The sequence below is a fragment of the Cibotium barometz genome, chromosome 65 (genome assembly GCF_041138505.1).
Source record: "Cibotium barometz isolate CiBa-2024 chromosome 65, ASM4113850v1, whole genome shotgun sequence".
Classification (NCBI taxonomy): Eukaryota; Viridiplantae; Streptophyta; class Polypodiopsida; order Cyatheales; family Cibotiaceae; genus Cibotium; species Cibotium barometz.
This window is the reverse complement of record NC_141110.1, coordinates 23,598,884-23,617,367: the sequence shown is the minus strand read 5'-3', so window position 1 is coordinate 23,617,367 and position 18,484 is coordinate 23,598,884. Positions and strand designations below refer to the sequence as shown.

Here is an 18,484-nt window from a genome sequence, read left to right as displayed (position 1 = left end):
CGAGTTACATATTGGACATCCACGTAAATAGCTCGTATATCGATTGAGTTCTATGGTGTATGTCCCACCGCGTAACTCAATCGAGTTATGTGGTACCTCTACGTGGATGTCCACCGCATAACTCGTTCCAGTTACGTGGATATTCACCTCCAACCTTCATTGAACATATATGGATATCCACCATGTAGCTCAATTGAGTTACATTATGGATGTCCACCGTGTAACTCGATTGAGTTACGTGGTCATGACAGTATGTCAAGTGGCAAGGGTAATAACTCGATCGAGTTATCTTTCGAGCATCTAGCGATTGCCACTTGGGATGACACGATTAGAAGGATAACTCGATCGAGCTATATCAATGGTTTCCCATCCGCACAATGTGATCCCAAAGTGAGGACCCTTAATATTGTACAGCCACCCAGCTTTATATCTCATATACGATTTAACTTATACATATGCACATATAAAATTATACTAATTGAAACCTTATTTTTACTATGTAAATAACAATTATTTATTTCATATATTTTACTTATTATACATATCTATTATGTGCTTTGATATACTATATATTAATAAACTAACTAGCTAAGCTAATCTAACCCATTTATAAAATTTCACTAATTGAAATATTTTTTATATGAACAATACTGTTCGGGTAGGGCTCTGGGTTGGTTAAATTTAAGTAAATGGATTAGACTAGGTTAGTGGGTTAGATTAGCTTAGTCAGTCAGTTTCAAAGGCGACTGCTAATTTAATGGGTGGCAAGAGGGACCAAGAGGATGAAGACATTGATATATAGGATATTAAATCACATAATAGATATATATATATCTATATATATATATAAAGTAAAATATTTAAAATAAATACTTGTTATACACATATCAATAGGATGTAGACATAGAGACATGGACAAAGGCGACTACTAAGGCAATGGCAAGAGGGACTAATGATGATTTTTGACGGGTTGGGTCAGAAATGATAGGTTTATTAGAAACATTTCTTGTTTTTTCTTTATTTATTTTTTTGACGATAACTCAAAACAAGTGGTTATATTTTATGGCCAAGATGGCCAGAAAATGGGCATGATGCTAGTCGAAAAGAAAACTTGGGAGGGAGTAAGGTCTTAAAGAGCTGGTCCATCACATGAGCTACATTAGTCTAATATAAGATAGACCAAATGCACATCCAACTACCGATGTCTACAAATATGGGCTAGCATGCAAATGAAGGCTATTAACAGTAAGACGGCAAGGCATGTGGGACTATTAATAGTAGTAGGAGATGTCAAAAACAAAGGTGCCTTAGCGCATAAGGGAAAGGTAATCTCTATATTGAGATACCATGAGTAGCAAAGGCCAAACTAAAAGGCCACCAAAAGAATAACAAAGGTAAATGTGAATGTCTTCAAAAATTAGTAGGTATGGCACCTTCACCTTCACAATTTTTAGAAGAAACATTAAAAACATGATTTGGGCAAATATTAATCTTTCATAATTATCCTTTATTAATCTAGATTTAAAACCAATATGAAGATTTAAGAACATAGTTTCCTACTCTCTCTCTCTCTCTCTCTCTCTCTCTCTCTTTCACACACACACACACACACACTCTAAAACTAGAGTTTGTGTTGAAGAAAACCGGTCAACTTTTATTATTTTTAGTTATAGAACTGTCAGATCTCATCATTTTGAGCTAGAAAACCGGCTAGATTTCAATGTCTTCCATTCGTTGGGGACAATGTTCCACCGAACTAGAGAAATGGGACTTTACTCTTCTACGCTTAAATTCATTCTTTAGTCATCTATTCAAATGTATACCCCTTTTATTGATCTCAAAAAGTGCCACAAGTGGCTTAAAATCCTCAAGCCTATTAAGGGGGCTGGAGAAACGGGACCCTCACACACTGAGTGCCTCGCTAGGAATAAGGTTTGCACTCTGAAGGAATATATTGTTGAGTGCGTGTGGGGTGGTTCACCTGGGTGGTGGTGTACAGCGAGGTTGATGAGTGCTGGAGCTTAGTGGCCAAAAGGCAATTACAAGACCACGTTTTTATGCCCATCATCATCATCATCATGTCATTGACAAGTCGCTGCTTTACGAATTTGACGTGGGAGGCCTCTCAATCACTCTGTGGCCGTACTGTGCAGTTGGCCGCTTGCAGCTGCTATATAAAGAAGCCCGCCATTGTGAAGTGCAATCTCATGCTCGCTCCAATTACCACACCGTCTACCGTCGTGAAGTGCAATCACGGGCTCGAAGCATCCGCGCGCCCTCCATTGCAGTGTGTAAATTTGTGAGGTCGTCTAGTGGCCATGCCTCATGAAATGCAAGCCCAGTATCGCCCTATTCCTACAGAAGGGCGCCCGGCACAGTGTCACAACGAGACCCAGTTGCATGTAGATCAAGAGGAGACGGTTGAAGCCTTAGTTTTCACTGTAAACCTCACAGGTGCTGCTGTAGTGTCACGCTTCTTCTTCTTCTTTCCCAATAATAATAATTGCAAAAGAAAAAGAAAAAAAAAGTGACTTGTATGATGTTTGTCTCACTATAGATTAAAGCGATATTGGGTATCGTTGTGCAGGATTTCGCGTGGAAGATGCCAAAGTGCAGCTGGAGGACGACCAGACCTTGATCCTCAGCATCGGCAAAACCACGCGTAGAATGCAGCTCTCGCCAGAGGCACGCCCTGAGGCTATCCAGGCATCCTGCAAAGACATGGTTCTCACAATCACAATCCCCAAATCAGGACCCAAGTAATATAGTGGACTGACAATGGTTTAATCATATCGCATCAATAAGGCTTACAATTGTCGTAAATGATAACCATACCCTAGCCATGTGTATGCCTATTGCCTGCTAGGCAATATATATATATATATAATTAAATATCTATTAGAGTTTAACCATGGACAACCAAGGCACAAGGAGAGGAGAGAAGAAACAAATCTTGGATTTCTAAAAAATAAGAGGAAAAAATCCATTCGATTTCACCCTTAAATGTATTCCGGCTTCCATTCCTGAGTTTTGTCTCTCAATCAGGGATTTCATTCACGTGATCACGTTAACCGCGAAGTGGTAATAACACTAGTTAATAACACTCTCACACACTTGTTAATATCATAGATATTCACACAACCGGGAGAAACCTGCTATCCCGGTTTTCCCGGCGGGCTACTAGCTTGGCCCGGCGGGCCACTATTTAGCCCGGCGGGCTGCTTATCTAGCCCGGCGGGCCTTTTTTTGCGCCAAAAATTTCGCCGTTTTGGAGAGACCTATATAAAGGGTTTCCCCTCACTTCCAAATGTACTTTACCAACGTACTTGGGTGGCTCACCTCAGGCTAAAAGACACAAGAGGTGAGTATAAATATTCTGGATTTTTGTTTGAAGCTTGTTAATAATATTTTGTATTTTATAAGATTTTGACTGTAAATGGTTTATCGTATTTGTTACGTGGACTAGCAATGTCTCCTCTTGGGTGGTCTACTCGAGTGCCAATTGGTCTGGGTAGGAGCTTCCCTAGAGGAGGGTATAGGTGGTGAGATGTTCGGGACATCATCTCTATCTAGGGATGGATTGCCTCAAATGCATCTCACCAAACGTTTGGTTTCTTTAGGTCGACTAGCAATACCTCCTCTTGGGTGGTCTACTCGAGTGCCATTTGGTCTGGGTAGAAGCTTCTCTAGAGGAGGATATAGGTGGTGAGATGTTCGGGACATCATCTCTATTTAGGGATGGATTGCCTCAAATGCATCTCACCAAACGTTTGATTTCTTTAGGTCGACTAGCAATTACCTCCTCTTGGGTGGTCTACTCGAGTGCCATTTGGTCTGGGTAGGAGCTTCTCTAGAGGAGGATATAGGTGGTGAGATGTTCGGGACATCATCTCTATTTAGGGATGGATTGCCTCAAATGCATCTCACCAAACGTTCGGTTGCATTGGCAAGAAGTGGGTTTTAGACTTTATAATTGCATATTTTGGTTTTACTCAGGCTGTTTTGGATCTCAAATCTTGCATGATTGTTGTTTAGGTGTTACAATGGTTGCTTCTAATTGCGGCACATCAACCCAACGAAGCAACAGACCATTAGAAACTAGTGGAGTTTCCTTGCAACGAGATATGACAGCACAAACTTTGAATGTTGCGTCTCAAAGTGGCAAGAGGAGGAGCGGAGGAAAATCACCGGGACCTGAATGGCAATTTGCTTCCAATCTTTCTAGATTTGTCGAATGGAAGTGTAATTTTTGTGGCTTGGTAAAATCTGGGGGTGCTCCCAGAATAAGGGAGCATTTGCTTGGCACTAACACAAAAAATCCCGGAGGTAAATGCAAGGGTGCAGGAGCTGATGATGCTGCAAAGCGCCTTAGAGCTTTGATAAGTAAACAAGTATCACAAAACAAGAGGCCCAATCTCTGTGCAAGAAATCACCAATCGCCGAATTTGGCAGCATCAAGTGGAGGGATCTCCAACCAAGGAGTGACTCCAACACATACTACTTGCCAAAATGACACCCAAGGTCCAGATGTCTCAATACCGATGGATGCATCTCCTGAGTTTCAGGTGGGTATGTTTCGTACCAGACAAACTAATCTAGTTGACAGCTTTCGTGCCACTGCTTTAGAGGATGCTCAACTTGCATTAGCGAAAGCGATCTTCTTTACTGGTTCTTCATTGTCTATGGTCACGAAAGATTCATGGAAGATGGCTTGGAAGAAGATTGGAGAATATGGACCTGGGTTTTGTCCACCAACTTATCACCACATGCGAAATCAATTACTTGACAAGTGCTATGACAACACACGGGAAAGCGTTCAAAGACTCATAATTGACACCACAAATCAGTCTGGATGCACAATTGTCAGTGATGGTTGGTCGAATGCCCAAAGACGTCCATTGATAAATGTAATGTTGGTATGTCCTCGTGGGGAATGCTTTATCAAAGCTGTTGATACCTCCGGGGAAGTTAAATCTGGTCAATTTATCGCCGATATCATTGGTGATGCTATCGACCAAGTTGGGTCTGAAAATGTACTTCAAGTGATTATGGATAATGCAGCTAATTGTCGAGCAGCAGGTCATATGTTGGAATCTCGATTTTCCAATATCTATACATTTGGTTGTAACACTCATAGCCTTAACTTGGTGTTACAAGATTGGTACAAAAATGCTGATACAGAGTGGTTCAAGGAGATTATCGATAGTGCAAGTAAGATTGTCAAATTTGTGCTCAAACGGCAACGTGTTTTAGATATGTATCGTCAACGCATGGAAACTATGCTAAAGTTGCCTTGTGAAACCAGATTTTGCACTAATTTTTATATGCTTCAATCTCTCCTAAGAAATAGGAATGCAGTGATGGAAACCTTTGTGTGTGCTGGCTTCTCTGAGTGGGAGGTTGACCAGTCCGAAAAGGTTAAAGAAAAGGTGAGGTACATGCGATCTTTGATATCGGATCGTAGTTTATGGGAGGAAGCAGCAGATTGTTATCATGTTATGATGCCAGTTATGCTTGCTTTGCGCCAGTTGGATTCTAGATTGCCAAATATCGGGAAGGTTTGGATGGCGTGGTGGTCCATTCAAGAAAGCCTCGCAAACCCAGAGGAGCCCACTAAAACTGTTGTCAAGCATTGGAGTCCTCCATTCACCAGAGCAAGGAGAAATATCTTGGCCAAGTATGTAAGCGCTCGGTGGGTAGGAGCACATAGTCCATTGCATAGTGTTGCATATTGTCTTGACCCAGAATACTGGCATATGGACGTGAATGCCCTAGATGAGGAGGTAATCGATGATTTCTATGATGTTGTGGAGCGATTTTATGAAGGTTCAGATGAGCAAGCAACAGCGGTAATTGAGCTAACCAAGTATAAATTGAAAGAAGGTAGATTTGCCTTGGAGTTTGTGCAAAAGCTTGCTAAGGAACAGCCTGCTTGGAAATGGTGGATGTTGAATGGGGAAAGTGTTCCAACTTTGCGACGCTTAGCTGTGAGAGTGCTTGCGCAATGTGCTTCAAATTCTAGTTCTGAACGTAATTGGAGCAGTTACAAGTATGTGCATTCTATTAGCAGAAATCGTTTATTGAGTGATAGAGCTGAGAAGTTGGTGTATATGTATTGTAATGATAAATTGGTGAAGTCAATTGAGTCAGATGATTACAACGAAGAGATGCCTAAGTGGACATATGACATTACTCAGTATGAGTATGATGCAGAAGAGAATGGAGATGTAGAGCCTAATGTCCCACATACGAGCGATAACTTGTGCTTTATTGAAGAGATAGAAGAAAACTTGCAACCCGATTTTGGTGTTAGTAAAGCCACCCGCAGACGCTCGTCACGTTTGATGTAATCATGTTAGTTGACACACTCCAATGTAATCCATCTTGCAACAACTGGATATCAAACATGTTGGTGAACATTTTAGAGAGAATGGTTTTTAGTCTTGTCATGTTAAACTTAGAATACGAAATCATGTTAGTTTTGACACACTCCAATGTAATCCGTCTTGCAACAACTGGATATCAAACATGTTGGTGATCAATTTAGAGAGAATGGTTTTTAGTCTTGTCATGTTAAACTTAGAATACGAAATCATGTTAGTTTTGACACACTCCAATGTAATCTGTCTTGCAACAACTGGATATCAAACATGTTGGTGAACATTTTAGAGAGAATGGTTTTTAGTCTTGTCATGTTAAACTTAGAATACGAAATCATGTTAGTTTTGACACACTCCAATGTAATCCGTCTTGCAACAACTGGATATCAAACATGTTGGTGATCAATTTAGAGAGTATGGTTTTTAGTCATGTCAAATTAAACTTAGAATACGAAATCATGTTAGTTTTGACACACTCCAATGTAAACCGTCTTGCAACAACTGGATATCAAACATGTTGGTGAACATTTTAGAGAGAATGGTTTTTAGTCATGTCATGTTAAACTTAGAATACGAAATCATGTTAGTTTTGACACACTCCAATGTAATCCGTCTTGCAACAACTGGATATCAAACATGTTAGTGTCAATTTAGAGAGTATGGTTTTTAGTCATGTCATGTTAAACTTAGAATACGAAATCATGTTAGTTTTGACACACTCCAAAGTAATCTGTGTGCATGTGTTTGTGTGTGTGCGAGAGAGAGAGAGAGAGAGAGAGAGAGAGAGAGAGAGAGCATTGGAAATCTTTTGAACAAAGTTGCCGAATCTTGTTAAATTCCAGGGTTGCATTTAAGAGAGAGATAAGTTTAAATGCGGCTCTAACTCGTCCATGTGTCGTGCATTGGTCAACCGATCATGGTCGGCACCCAATTTAAAACATATATACAAATTTTTGTGAAATTCTTTGCCGCACAAAGCACACGTAGTACTGTTGACCATGTGTTGCAAAAGACAGGTCAAGTGGTACATGTGCCCACATGGGACAGTGTAGTGGCCAGACCATGAGTGAAAGAAACTATAACAAATAGGGCATGGTCCGCCACTTTCGTGCCCATGTAGAGGTGGTTGCTCCAAACTATTCGGGTGTTCAAATGCCGTCATAGGAGAGTTTGCATGGCCTTGCTCCTCCATTTGCGTTATGCGTCTCTTCAAGAGCTTGTTCTCTCTTAGTATATCTCTAGCGCTTGAACTTTCAGGTGCTTGCCCGCGCTCTGGTGCTGCTTCCGTCTGTTGAGGGCCTTGGGTGCCTCTAATTTGGTTGATTTGAGTTTGAAGCTCATCAACCGTGTGATGAACTTCCATTGAGGCTCCAAGAATGGCCAGTTGCAACTCATCTCGAGGCATAGTGATTGACTCACTCCGAATGTCTTCCACATGTAGATGAGGAGGTCGAGAGCTAAAGTCTACAACTGAATTCTGCACAAATTGTGCATATAGCATTTTAGCAAACCAGAAGGGACAGTCACCGTGATGCATGGGTTGGGCCATGACATCCACAAAAATGCGCTCCGCATGCTCGATAATTAAAGGAACACTACATTGTGTCAGCTTCAAGCGCCCTTTTTTTATGGCATCATTGGAGACGTCAGGCCAGATGCTCTTGACCATCTCTTTGGACACATTCTTGTTTACTTGGGCATACTGTAATCCATGGGCCGGTGCCCATTTGGAGGTGCGTCCGGCAATACGTGCCGCATCATTCACAGTGCCACTGCTCGAGATTTGCTTTAAGCGTTCAAATGCCTTCTTTGCGGCTTCATTATTATCAGCCATCTGAGAAAAAGTATGTACACTTTAAGTTTATAGAATCAATGTTAATTTAGGAATAGCTTTAAAGTTATTTTCAGATGTTAGGTATAAGTTTATAAAATCAATGTTTATTTACTGCAAACTTGTTATTTTCAAATACTCATAGAGAGAGAGAGAGAGAGAGAGAGAGAGAGAGAGAGAGAGAGAGAGAATTGGGATCAAAACAATATTTAACAATTGGGACCAAAATAGTGTCAGTCGATTAAAGGCAGGTCATGGAATAGATAGCCAACCAAAACATATCATTTACAAGAGGCTTTATAATAAGTGTGGTGTCATCTCAGATAGTGGACGTAAGCATGCAGCAGGTGACACTTCCAAATTCTTCAATTGCTCCTCAAAATCTGCCATGGTCTTCCTATCTTCCTTTGATGGCGTCATATAGGCAGCCGTCCATTCCTTAATCAAATTTGTGTGGATGGCAGTTTTACCCACCCACGGCACTTTGGTCATTTCTGCAAACTCAGCACAAAATAATGTAAACTTTTCAATCACCCAAGCCAAGCAGAAGACATCTGATGCCTTGCTCCATGGACAAGGGGACCTTACATCTGCGAGCTCAGGGGCTCTCCAGGGGCGTTGATCGTGCTCTGCTTTGTTGGCGATATTTGTGGGTTTGAACTCAATCCCATCCCTCAATGCAAGACCCCAGTCAATGATGCCTACCCGTGGCACCCCTTCTTTGGTGAAATCTATCATTATATTCCAGGGGTGGCAATCATTGTGGATGATCCCTTCAGCATGTGCAAAGGCCATGGTATTCACAAGGGCACAGATAAGCTCGGGAGCATGAAAAATCAAAGACTTGTATCGCTCCATTTCATGAGGAGCCACTTGTTTTTTCTTGTATCTGTTGCCTTTGTCTGCAGCAAGCATGGAACTGAGGGTCCCCTTAGGAGGCGGAACACACTCCATTATATCTCCAAGACTTCCCCCATTAAAGAGGGGGAAGAGCAGTATCCATGGCTCCTTCCTTGTGTGCCCAATGGCGCGCACTATGCCCCTGTGGGTTAGGTCGATTGAAGCCTCCTGAGCAAAAGACTTCAATTGAGCCCTTCGGCTACCAAGGAATTGCTTTGCACAATAAGAAATGCCTTCTGGAAACCAGGAGACACCTTGAATATGGCATTTATGTACAACGCCGTACGATCCAGAGCCCATCTTCTTTTCTGTGATGATGGCCTCTGCAGGCAACCCAATTGTCATGCTGCAGTTAGTATTATGCATTGTGCGCTGCAAGTGGGTGCCTTTAGAGACCTCACGTGCACCAGATGATAAATCTTCTTGTTCATCAGCAGGCCGGTCCAGCTCTTTGCGAGCTCTCTTGCTCAGGATAGCTTGGGTGTCTATGGCCTTTGCACGCTTGGACCTCTCTTTCTCTACCTTCCATTTTGTGTGGAAGTGCTCCAGCTTGGATTCATTTGTTTCCGCTGGTCTGTCGTCACCTAGGTCAACAGCGCATCTAGGCATGTTGCCCACAATGCTAGTAACAAAATGCTTGATGGCTGCTCCATCAGCACCCTCATGGATATTTTTCACTGCGCGGACAACCTCACCTAATATTTGCTCAAATCGATTCCTATCAGACACAATACCCTCGATGTGATTAGGTGACAAGCAACTAATGAGGGTAACGAGTTTGATACGAATTGATTTCTTGATTTCAGGAGTAAGCGTCGCCATCAATCTGCACAATATAATTGACAAATAGTTGCAACATTTATAACCACAAAAAATGCTATTTGTAAGCTAACTAAGAGATTTCTACATCCAACACACTTATGACTCATGTCATGCAAACTAAATAATCACAGTCATCGTCAAAAACAAACACAAAACACAAGTTTACGACTTAACTTGACGTCAGCAGACCTAGTCAGTATACCGACCATCTGCAGATATCGCATTAAGATGAAAACTATGGCACAAGTTAAATGCTTTGACACATCGTCAGCAGACCTAGTCAGTATACCGACCATCTGCAGATGACTATCAAACCAAATAACAAAAACAAACTTCACCACATAGCTTGGTGTCAGCAGACCTAGTCAGTAAACCGACCATCTGCAGATACCGTACTAAGTAGCAAAGCATCACACATGTCAAATGCTACGAGCGCACATCAGCAGACCTAGCCAGTAAACCGGCCATCTGCAGCGGGCTCTCAAAGCATTTAACAAAAACAAAGCCGCATTGTAACTTGGTAACTGCAAACCTAGTCAGTAAACCGACCATTTGCAGATACCGTGCCACAACGAAAACTTCTACATAAGTTAAATATTAAGAGTGCACATCAGCAGACCTAGCCAATCGCTCGGCCATCTGCAGCGGGCCTCTTAACATTTAACGACACATGCACATGCATCACAAACAACCTTAAACTTAAGCATATGCAAAAAATTAAATGACACCAACACTTTCAACTTAAAAATTACCTCAAATAGATCACACTAGCACCACTGACACCAAGTACAAGGAAGATTCTGTGAACAGTGACCCCCTGGACCACTCTTTTATACCACAATATGGCCCGCCGGGCCGGGAGTCGGGCCCGGCGGGCTTCTGCGCGCCCGGCGGGCCCGGCGGTCCAGACTTGTAGCCCGGCGGGCCAATTGTGGGTTACCAGGTCATCCCACCCTCTAGGATTTGAGAACTGTGAATTTTGTGAACATTGAGATTTGTGAACAATAGCTGTGATCACAAGAAAAAAGGCTGTGATCACGTGAATATGAAATCCCTGCTCTCAATGTCTTCCGCATATCGCGGCAATGCATGGGTTGGCTACTAGCATTAATGAAGAGAGAATGTTAAAGTTAAAGTCTATGTCACTTTTCTCCATGTTTTCTCCATAATACAATAAATAAAAGCATGCCAAGTGTTACGTCATGTGAAATGCACACTATACAAAGAAATGCATTACCCATAAACATAAACCATCTCATCTCTACTTAAGAAAAAAGGATTTAGATCTTAAAGTAGAATGCTTGAGTGTGTGGATTCTTGTTTATAGTTAAAATATGGTACATAAGTTAGTCGTTGTATTTTTTAGAGCAGTTACATTAGAAACGATGTAGATACTCCAATCAAAAAATTTAAAAAGTCTCTCACAAAATCCTTGCAGTTTTTGAGGATTGAGTAGCACTCATCTTGCATGGCATGCATTCGATGATGCTCGAATCAAATATTTTTTTGAAAAGTCTCACAAAATCCTTGTAATTTTTGAGGATTGAGTAACACTCATTCTGTATGGCTTGCATCCAAGGTGAGGCTTCTACTCAATAATCACAATACAATTCAAGAACATAGAATTTGCATAATTTTTTTAAGGCAAAAAGTGAACAATTCTGTATATAATCAAGAAATCTTACAACAATCTCATATGAAGCACTCTTGGAGGAAATAGCTCGAACCACCCGACCAACCCCGAGCTATCTCACTCACACTCTCACTCTCATGAAGAACTCGCATTCACACACACACACACACACACACACTCGCACTCTCATTCTCCTCTTCGATTGTATGTGTATTCCTCTTCTTCACGCCAAAAGCCATAAGTAGCCCTTTCTGGAGATTTCTCGATCTGCATGCCATATTTTTGGTGATGTCACCGTTTTTGAAAAAAACGTATTCGGGAAGCTTTCTTTACACGCGATCATAATTCCCATGAGATTACGCTAGGGTGCGCCACTCGCACCTCGTTGATTCGATGAGGATTCTCAATAGCTCATATCGAACATGCCATCCTCCTCTTTGACTTTGTATCTCTTCATCTGAGGCTAAATCTTTGTTCTTGACTTCCGTTTAGGACCTACAATGTCTTGACATGAAAATCTAGGCACATTTTAGCCACTCAAAACCCACTTTTGAGTCACCAGACGGATGTGAAATAATATGAATCATAATATATAAATATTTTTTTTGTGCTGAACATATATATATATATATAATTAAATATCTATTACAATTTAACCATGGACAACCAAGGCACAAGGAGAGGAGCGAAGAAAAACATCTTGATTTTTTTTTGGGACCAATAATATTTATTTATATTAACTCTTCCAAATCTGTCATACACCAAAGCTAGAGAAACTACTATCTACTCTGTTTTCACCTCATTCAAGATTTTATATAAAAACTCCCATCTTTAATCCTCACACAAGAAACAAGATTTTTCGCAAGAGATTTGATACGCAGCAGTAAGCAACCATCATGGCATTCTGGCTTCCATTCCTAAGTTTTGTTTCTTAATGACTTTTACATACCGCAACAATGCGTGGGTTGAGTACTAGTATTAATGAAGAGAGAACGTTAAAGTCTATGTCACTTTTCTCCATAATACAATATAAAAGTATGTTGAGCGTTACGTCATGTGAAATGCACACTATACAAAGAAATGCATCACCCATAAATATAAACCATCTCATTTCTATTGAAGAAAAAAGGATTTATATCTTAAATTGGAATGCTTGGGTGTGTGGATTCTTGTTTATAGTAAAAATATGGTACGTAAGTTAGTCATTGGATTTTTTAGAGCAGCTACATTAAGAAATGACGTGGATACTGAAGGAACATGGAAGCTACTGCTAAGCTAGATTAGAAAGCAGGAAGAACTGAGCAAGGCTAAGCTAAGGCGGAAAGAACACAAAGACAAGCATGATGAAGAAGCTAACTACTCAGACATAGACTCAAGTTCAGTTAGGCCACAAGATTGAGACTTGTGTTCATAAAAAGACTTGAGAGCTTGCTGGATGATCTATTCATGATAGAGACCTCACTTATATAGAAGTGAAGTACAAGTGTTACACTGACACCCAACTATATGGGATAATAGAAAGAGTGCCACATGGCAACTCACACACAAAGACTAGTTCCTAGTACACACTAGGACACCTTGACTTCATGTTCCAACACCCCCCCATGAAGGAAAGGTGAGTGATATCATGAGTTTATAAAAGATGCAGTTCCTTGATATACCCAACAAATCCCCCCTCAAGGAAATGCCTCATACTGCAAGGATAAATCATAGGCTCATGGTCTCTCATGCCAGGGTCTCTGGTCAAGGATAAATCCACGGCTCTAGTCTCTCATGCAAGTTGGACATCCTTGGGTAGGTACAGAATATGGGATATACCAGGACAAACACACAAAATATAATAGATACCTCTGAGAGGTTCAAACAGATAAGACAAGATACCCTTGCATACTCATAGCGGTTGCAACAGGTTTACAAAAATCCTTTTTGGAAACATGATCCAGGCAGGGAACCCTAGAAACAGAAATCTTTATCATCTACCATATATGCTTTTTCATCACTTGTGTCCTCCACCATATTTGCTGAATTTTTCTTTGAGAAACAGTTACTTTCAGAGTGGCCATTCTTGCCACAAATCCCACATGGCTTGATGCGAAAACAATCTTTCTCATCATGATTGTTTTTGCCACAATGTCTACAAGCTTTAAAAGAAATCCTTTTGAACTTGGTTGCCAAAGCTTGTTCTCCCTCCACTTGGTGATCCTTTCGCTTCTCCCGCTTCCTTTCTTCTTCCTGCAATGCACTTATGATCCCTTCAAATGAAGGATCGGGACCATATTTCAGTGTCGTGACCAAGTTGTCATAATCTTCAGGCATGCTTTTGAGAAGCACTGCCATAGCATCATCTTCTGTCACCGGAGAGTGAACGGAAGCCAATTGATTCATTAGGCTTCGCATTTTGTTGATATGAGCATCCAAAGGTGCTCCAGGTTTTAGATCTAACTCAAAGAATTCAATCTTGAGTGACAACTTTGAATGCTTGCTACTTGCACCAAATAAGTGGTCAAGCACATTCCAAGCGTCAGCAGGGTTTTCAAGATCAGAGATGTGATGCAGATAATTGTCTCCAAGACCCAATGCAATGATTGCGAATGCTTGCTCGAGACGTTGAGGTTCCTTTTCCTTCTCCTTCTCGTTTGATGAAGAAGTTCCCTTGACCAGATTCCACAGATTGTGCTTCATCAAGTGGAACTTGATCTTCATTTGCCAGGTGTGGAATCCTTGGCCATTGAACTTCTCAATGGCAGCGTGAGGATTCATCATGATGAATCAATCTGAGAGATATCCCAACTCGAAATGAAGATTAGCAATACGCAGCTCCCATACACGCAGACAGTGAACTGAAAATGGCGGGCTGATTCATGGGAAGATGCTGAGGCAGATGGCTGGAAATGTGGCGCAGATTTTGGGGCAGAAATAGAGGGCAGATCTCAGGCAATGTGGCACATATGTGGGGCAGATTTCCAGTGGAGAATGGCGCAGATCTGGAGAAGAAAATGGCGCAGATCTGGGGCAGCTTATGGCTGGTAGAATGCAGGCAATGGCGGGCAGATTTGAGGCAAAGATGACGAGGCTAATGACGAGGCAAGGAGAAGAGAATCAGGGCAGCATCAAGGCTAGAAGGAGGAAGACGAGGCAACGTGACGACGAGGGTAGCGTGGCTCTGATACCACATGAAGGAACATGGAAGCTACTGCTAAGCTAGATTAGAAAGCAGGAAGAACTGAGCAAGGCTAAGCTAAGGCGGAAAGAACACAAAGACAAGCATGATGAAGAAGCTAACTACTCAGACATAGACTCAAGTTCAGTTAGGCCACAAGATTGAGACTTGTGTTCATAAAAAGACTTGAGAGCTTGCTGGATGATCTATTCATGATAGAGACCTCACTTATATAGAAGTGAAGTACAAGTGTTACACTGACACCCAACTATATGGGATAATAGAAAGAGTGCCACATGGCAACTCACACACAAAGACTAGTTCCTAGTACACACTAGGACACCTTGACTTCATGTTCCAACACCCCCCCATGAAGGAAAGGTGAGTGATATCATGAGTTTATAAAAGATGCAGTTCCTTGATATACCCAACAAATCCCCCCTCAAGGAAATGCCTCATACTGCAAGGATAAATCATAGGCTCATGGTCTCTCATACTCCAATCAAAAAATTTAAAAAGTTTTACAAAATCCTTATAGTTTTTGAGGATTGAGTAGCATGATGCTCAAAACAAATAATTTTAAAAAAAGTTTTTAACAAAATCCTTGCAATTTTGAGGATTGAGTAACACTCATCTTGTATGGCTTGCGTCCAATGATAATTTTTCCTTTCTCAAAGGAAATAGGTTCCTCTTCACGTTGCATATACTAGCAATGAGAGTATGATCCACAAAAAAATAAGATACATGATGAGTACCTGTACATGTCTTGCTAGGGAGTAGCTAATTTACCCTTCTATAATCTTTGCACACTAGCCATTTTGACATACGCTTGGATTTCTCGATCTACATGCCATATTTTTGGTGATGTCACCGTTTTTGAAAAAAACGTGTTCGGGAAGCTTTCTTTACACGCGATCATAATTCCCATGAGATTACGCCAGGGTGCGCCACTCGCACCTCGTTGATTCGATGAGGATTCTCAATAGCTCATATCGAACATGCCATCCTCCTCTTTGACTTTGTATCTCTTCATCCGAGGCTAAATCTTTATTCTTGACTTCCGTTTAGGACCTACAATCTCTTGACATGAAAATCTAGGCACATTTTAGCCACTCAAAACCCACTTTTGAGTCACCAGACGGATGTGAAATAATATGAATCATAATATATAAATATTTTTTTTGTGTTGAACATATATATATATATAATTAAATATCTATTACAATTTAACCATGGACAACCAAGGCACAAGGAGAGGAGCGAAAAAAAACATCTTGATTTTTTTTGGGACCAATAATATTTATTTATATTAACTCTTCCAAATGTGTCATACACCAAAGCTAGAGAAACTACTATCTACTCTGTTTTCACCTCATTTAAGATTTTATATAAAAACTCCCATCTTTAATCCTCACACAAGAAACAAGATTTTTCCGAAGAGATTTGATACGCAGCAGTAAGCTACCATCATGGCATTCTAGCTTCCATTCCTAAGTTTTGTTTCTTAATGACTTTTACATACCGCAACTGTGCATGGGTTGAGTACTAGTATTAATGAAGAGAGAACGTTAAAGTCTATGTCACTTTTCTCCATAATACAATATAAAAGTATGTTGAGCGTTACGTCATGTGAAATGCACACTATACCAAGAAATGCATCACCCATAAATATAAACCATCTCATTTCTACTGAAGAAAAAAGGATTTATATCTTAAATTGGAATGCTTGGGTGTGTGGATTCTTGTTTATAGTGAAAATATGGTACGTAAGTTAGTCATTGGATTTTTTAGAGCAGCTACATTAAGAAATGACGTAGATACTCCAATCAAAAAATTTAAAAAGTTTTACAAAATCCTTATAGTTTTTGAGGATTGAGTAGCGCTCATCGTGCATGGCATGCATTCCATGATGTTCAAAACAAATAATTTTAAAAAAAGTCAAATAATTGTAAAGAAAGTTTTTAACAAAATCCTTGCAATTTTGAGGATTGAGTAACACTCATCTTGTATGGCTTGCGTCCAATGATAATTTTTCCTTTCTCAAAGGAAATAGGTTCCTCTTCATGTTGCATATACTAGCAATGAGAGTATGATCCACAAAAAAATAAGATACATGATGAGTACCTATACATGATGAGTACCTGTACATGTCTTGCTAGGGAGTAGCTAATTTACCCTTCTATAATCTTTGCACACTAGCCATTTTGACATACGCTTGGATGCTTGAATGGCTATCCTTTCCTCATCCATGTAATTGCCTCACCATAGGCTGATTTGTGAGATAAAATTTGAGTTGATTTTCTGTTGGTATATGGGTTGATATGTAGTGTACTAAGCATTCATTGGCTCCACATATGGGTGTCCGACATTTTACGAATATAGGAATGTGTAAAAGATGTCTTGTGGGCCTATATTTTGTTGTTTTTTTTGCATAAAAACATGGCATAAATTGAGTTCTCAATAAAGACAACATCTCTACTCACTAAAATTTATTTTATGGTTAGGTGGTAGAGTCTATACAAAGAAAGGAGTGTATTAAAGATGCCCTATGAGCATACATTTTGTAGTTTTTTTTGCATAAAAGGATGAGCTGAATTGAGTTCTTAACCAAGACAACAACATCTTTAATCACCAAAATTCGCCTTATGGCCACATATACCTTTGCTTTCTAAGCTATATCCCATAAATGTACATTTTATTGCCTTATCATCTAGCTTATTGTGTTGTTTCTCAGGTATAAGGCCTTAAGAAAGATACTTTGGAGAGGTATCCATGTGCATGACATATGTTGGCATCCATCTTCAGGAGATTGCCTCTTGAAGGCCATCTTGATGTGGATGATGCACAACTTTCCTGGTTATGGCGAGTGTTCAGGTGAGTCAAATGGGTTCCTATTCATGATGATTCTTTATTGTCATTGTACTATTTTTTGACATGCTTAAATGTGTATGTTGTCTAGGTCTCTCCACATTTGGATACCATGCATGCGCTATTTGTGGTTCATCATTGGTGGCATCTAGGCCAGAGAGCTTGAAGAAAGTGATATATGCGAATCATCATCGATTTCTCCCTCATCATCATCCCAAGTTTGTTCATTCTTGGATGGGAGTCCCTCCACATCCACTAAGCATGGGAGATTGGAAGGCATTATGGAATATGGAGTGGAAAGTCCTCCTCCCCCCGGCATGAATAGGTAATATATCTTTGACATAGAATTCCAATACAAGCTTTGATTTGAAAAGATAATCCTCTTAATATTTAATGTTATTTGATAAGGTACTCTATCTTCTTTCGCCTACCATATTGAACGAGCCTCAAAATTAACCATCTTCTTGATCCAGTGCACATCTTCAAGAATGTTGCCTCTAACATTTGGGAGCACTTGAGAGTAACACGGGACTCCTTGCTCTTGTAAGAGAGGATCTACAGAGCATAGTGAGGATGCAAATAGCTTTGCCACGAGAGGGACCAAATGGGAAGACAATTCTACCTCGAGCACTTTGGATATTGACAAATAAGGAGGAGAAGTTGGTGAAAGATGCCATTACTACATTCCAACGGGGTGCATGAGGTACTACTACTCCAACGGGGTGCATGAGGTGTTTAAAAGGTGCCTTCACAAAGACAAAGAAGAGAGGTGTTGAACAATTATTTTGCTTGAAGTCCCACGATTGGCACAAGATGCTTCAAGTTAGTGAAACATTGAAGTTGTACATATTTAACTTGTTCAATCATAATGTATCTAATCATGGTATCTA

The 18,484-nt window shown here is 40.5% G+C and overlaps 1 protein-coding gene across 1 annotated transcript; it reads left to right on the top strand.

Moving 5' to 3' along the window:
* The first annotated feature begins 2,195 nt into the window (after nucleotides 1–2,195).
* Nucleotides 2,196–3,002, top strand: LOC147603080 (17.5 kDa class I heat shock protein-like). Its single transcript, XM_086797031.1, has 2 exons — nucleotides 2,196–2,454; nucleotides 2,588–3,002. The coding sequence occupies exons 1-2, from the start codon at nucleotides 2,319–2,321 to the stop codon at nucleotides 2,761–2,763; spliced, it is 312 nt and encodes a 103-aa protein (XP_086653157.1). The 5' UTR covers nucleotides 2,196–2,318; the 3' UTR covers nucleotides 2,764–3,002.
* Nucleotides 3,003–18,484: the final 15,482 nt, after the last annotated feature.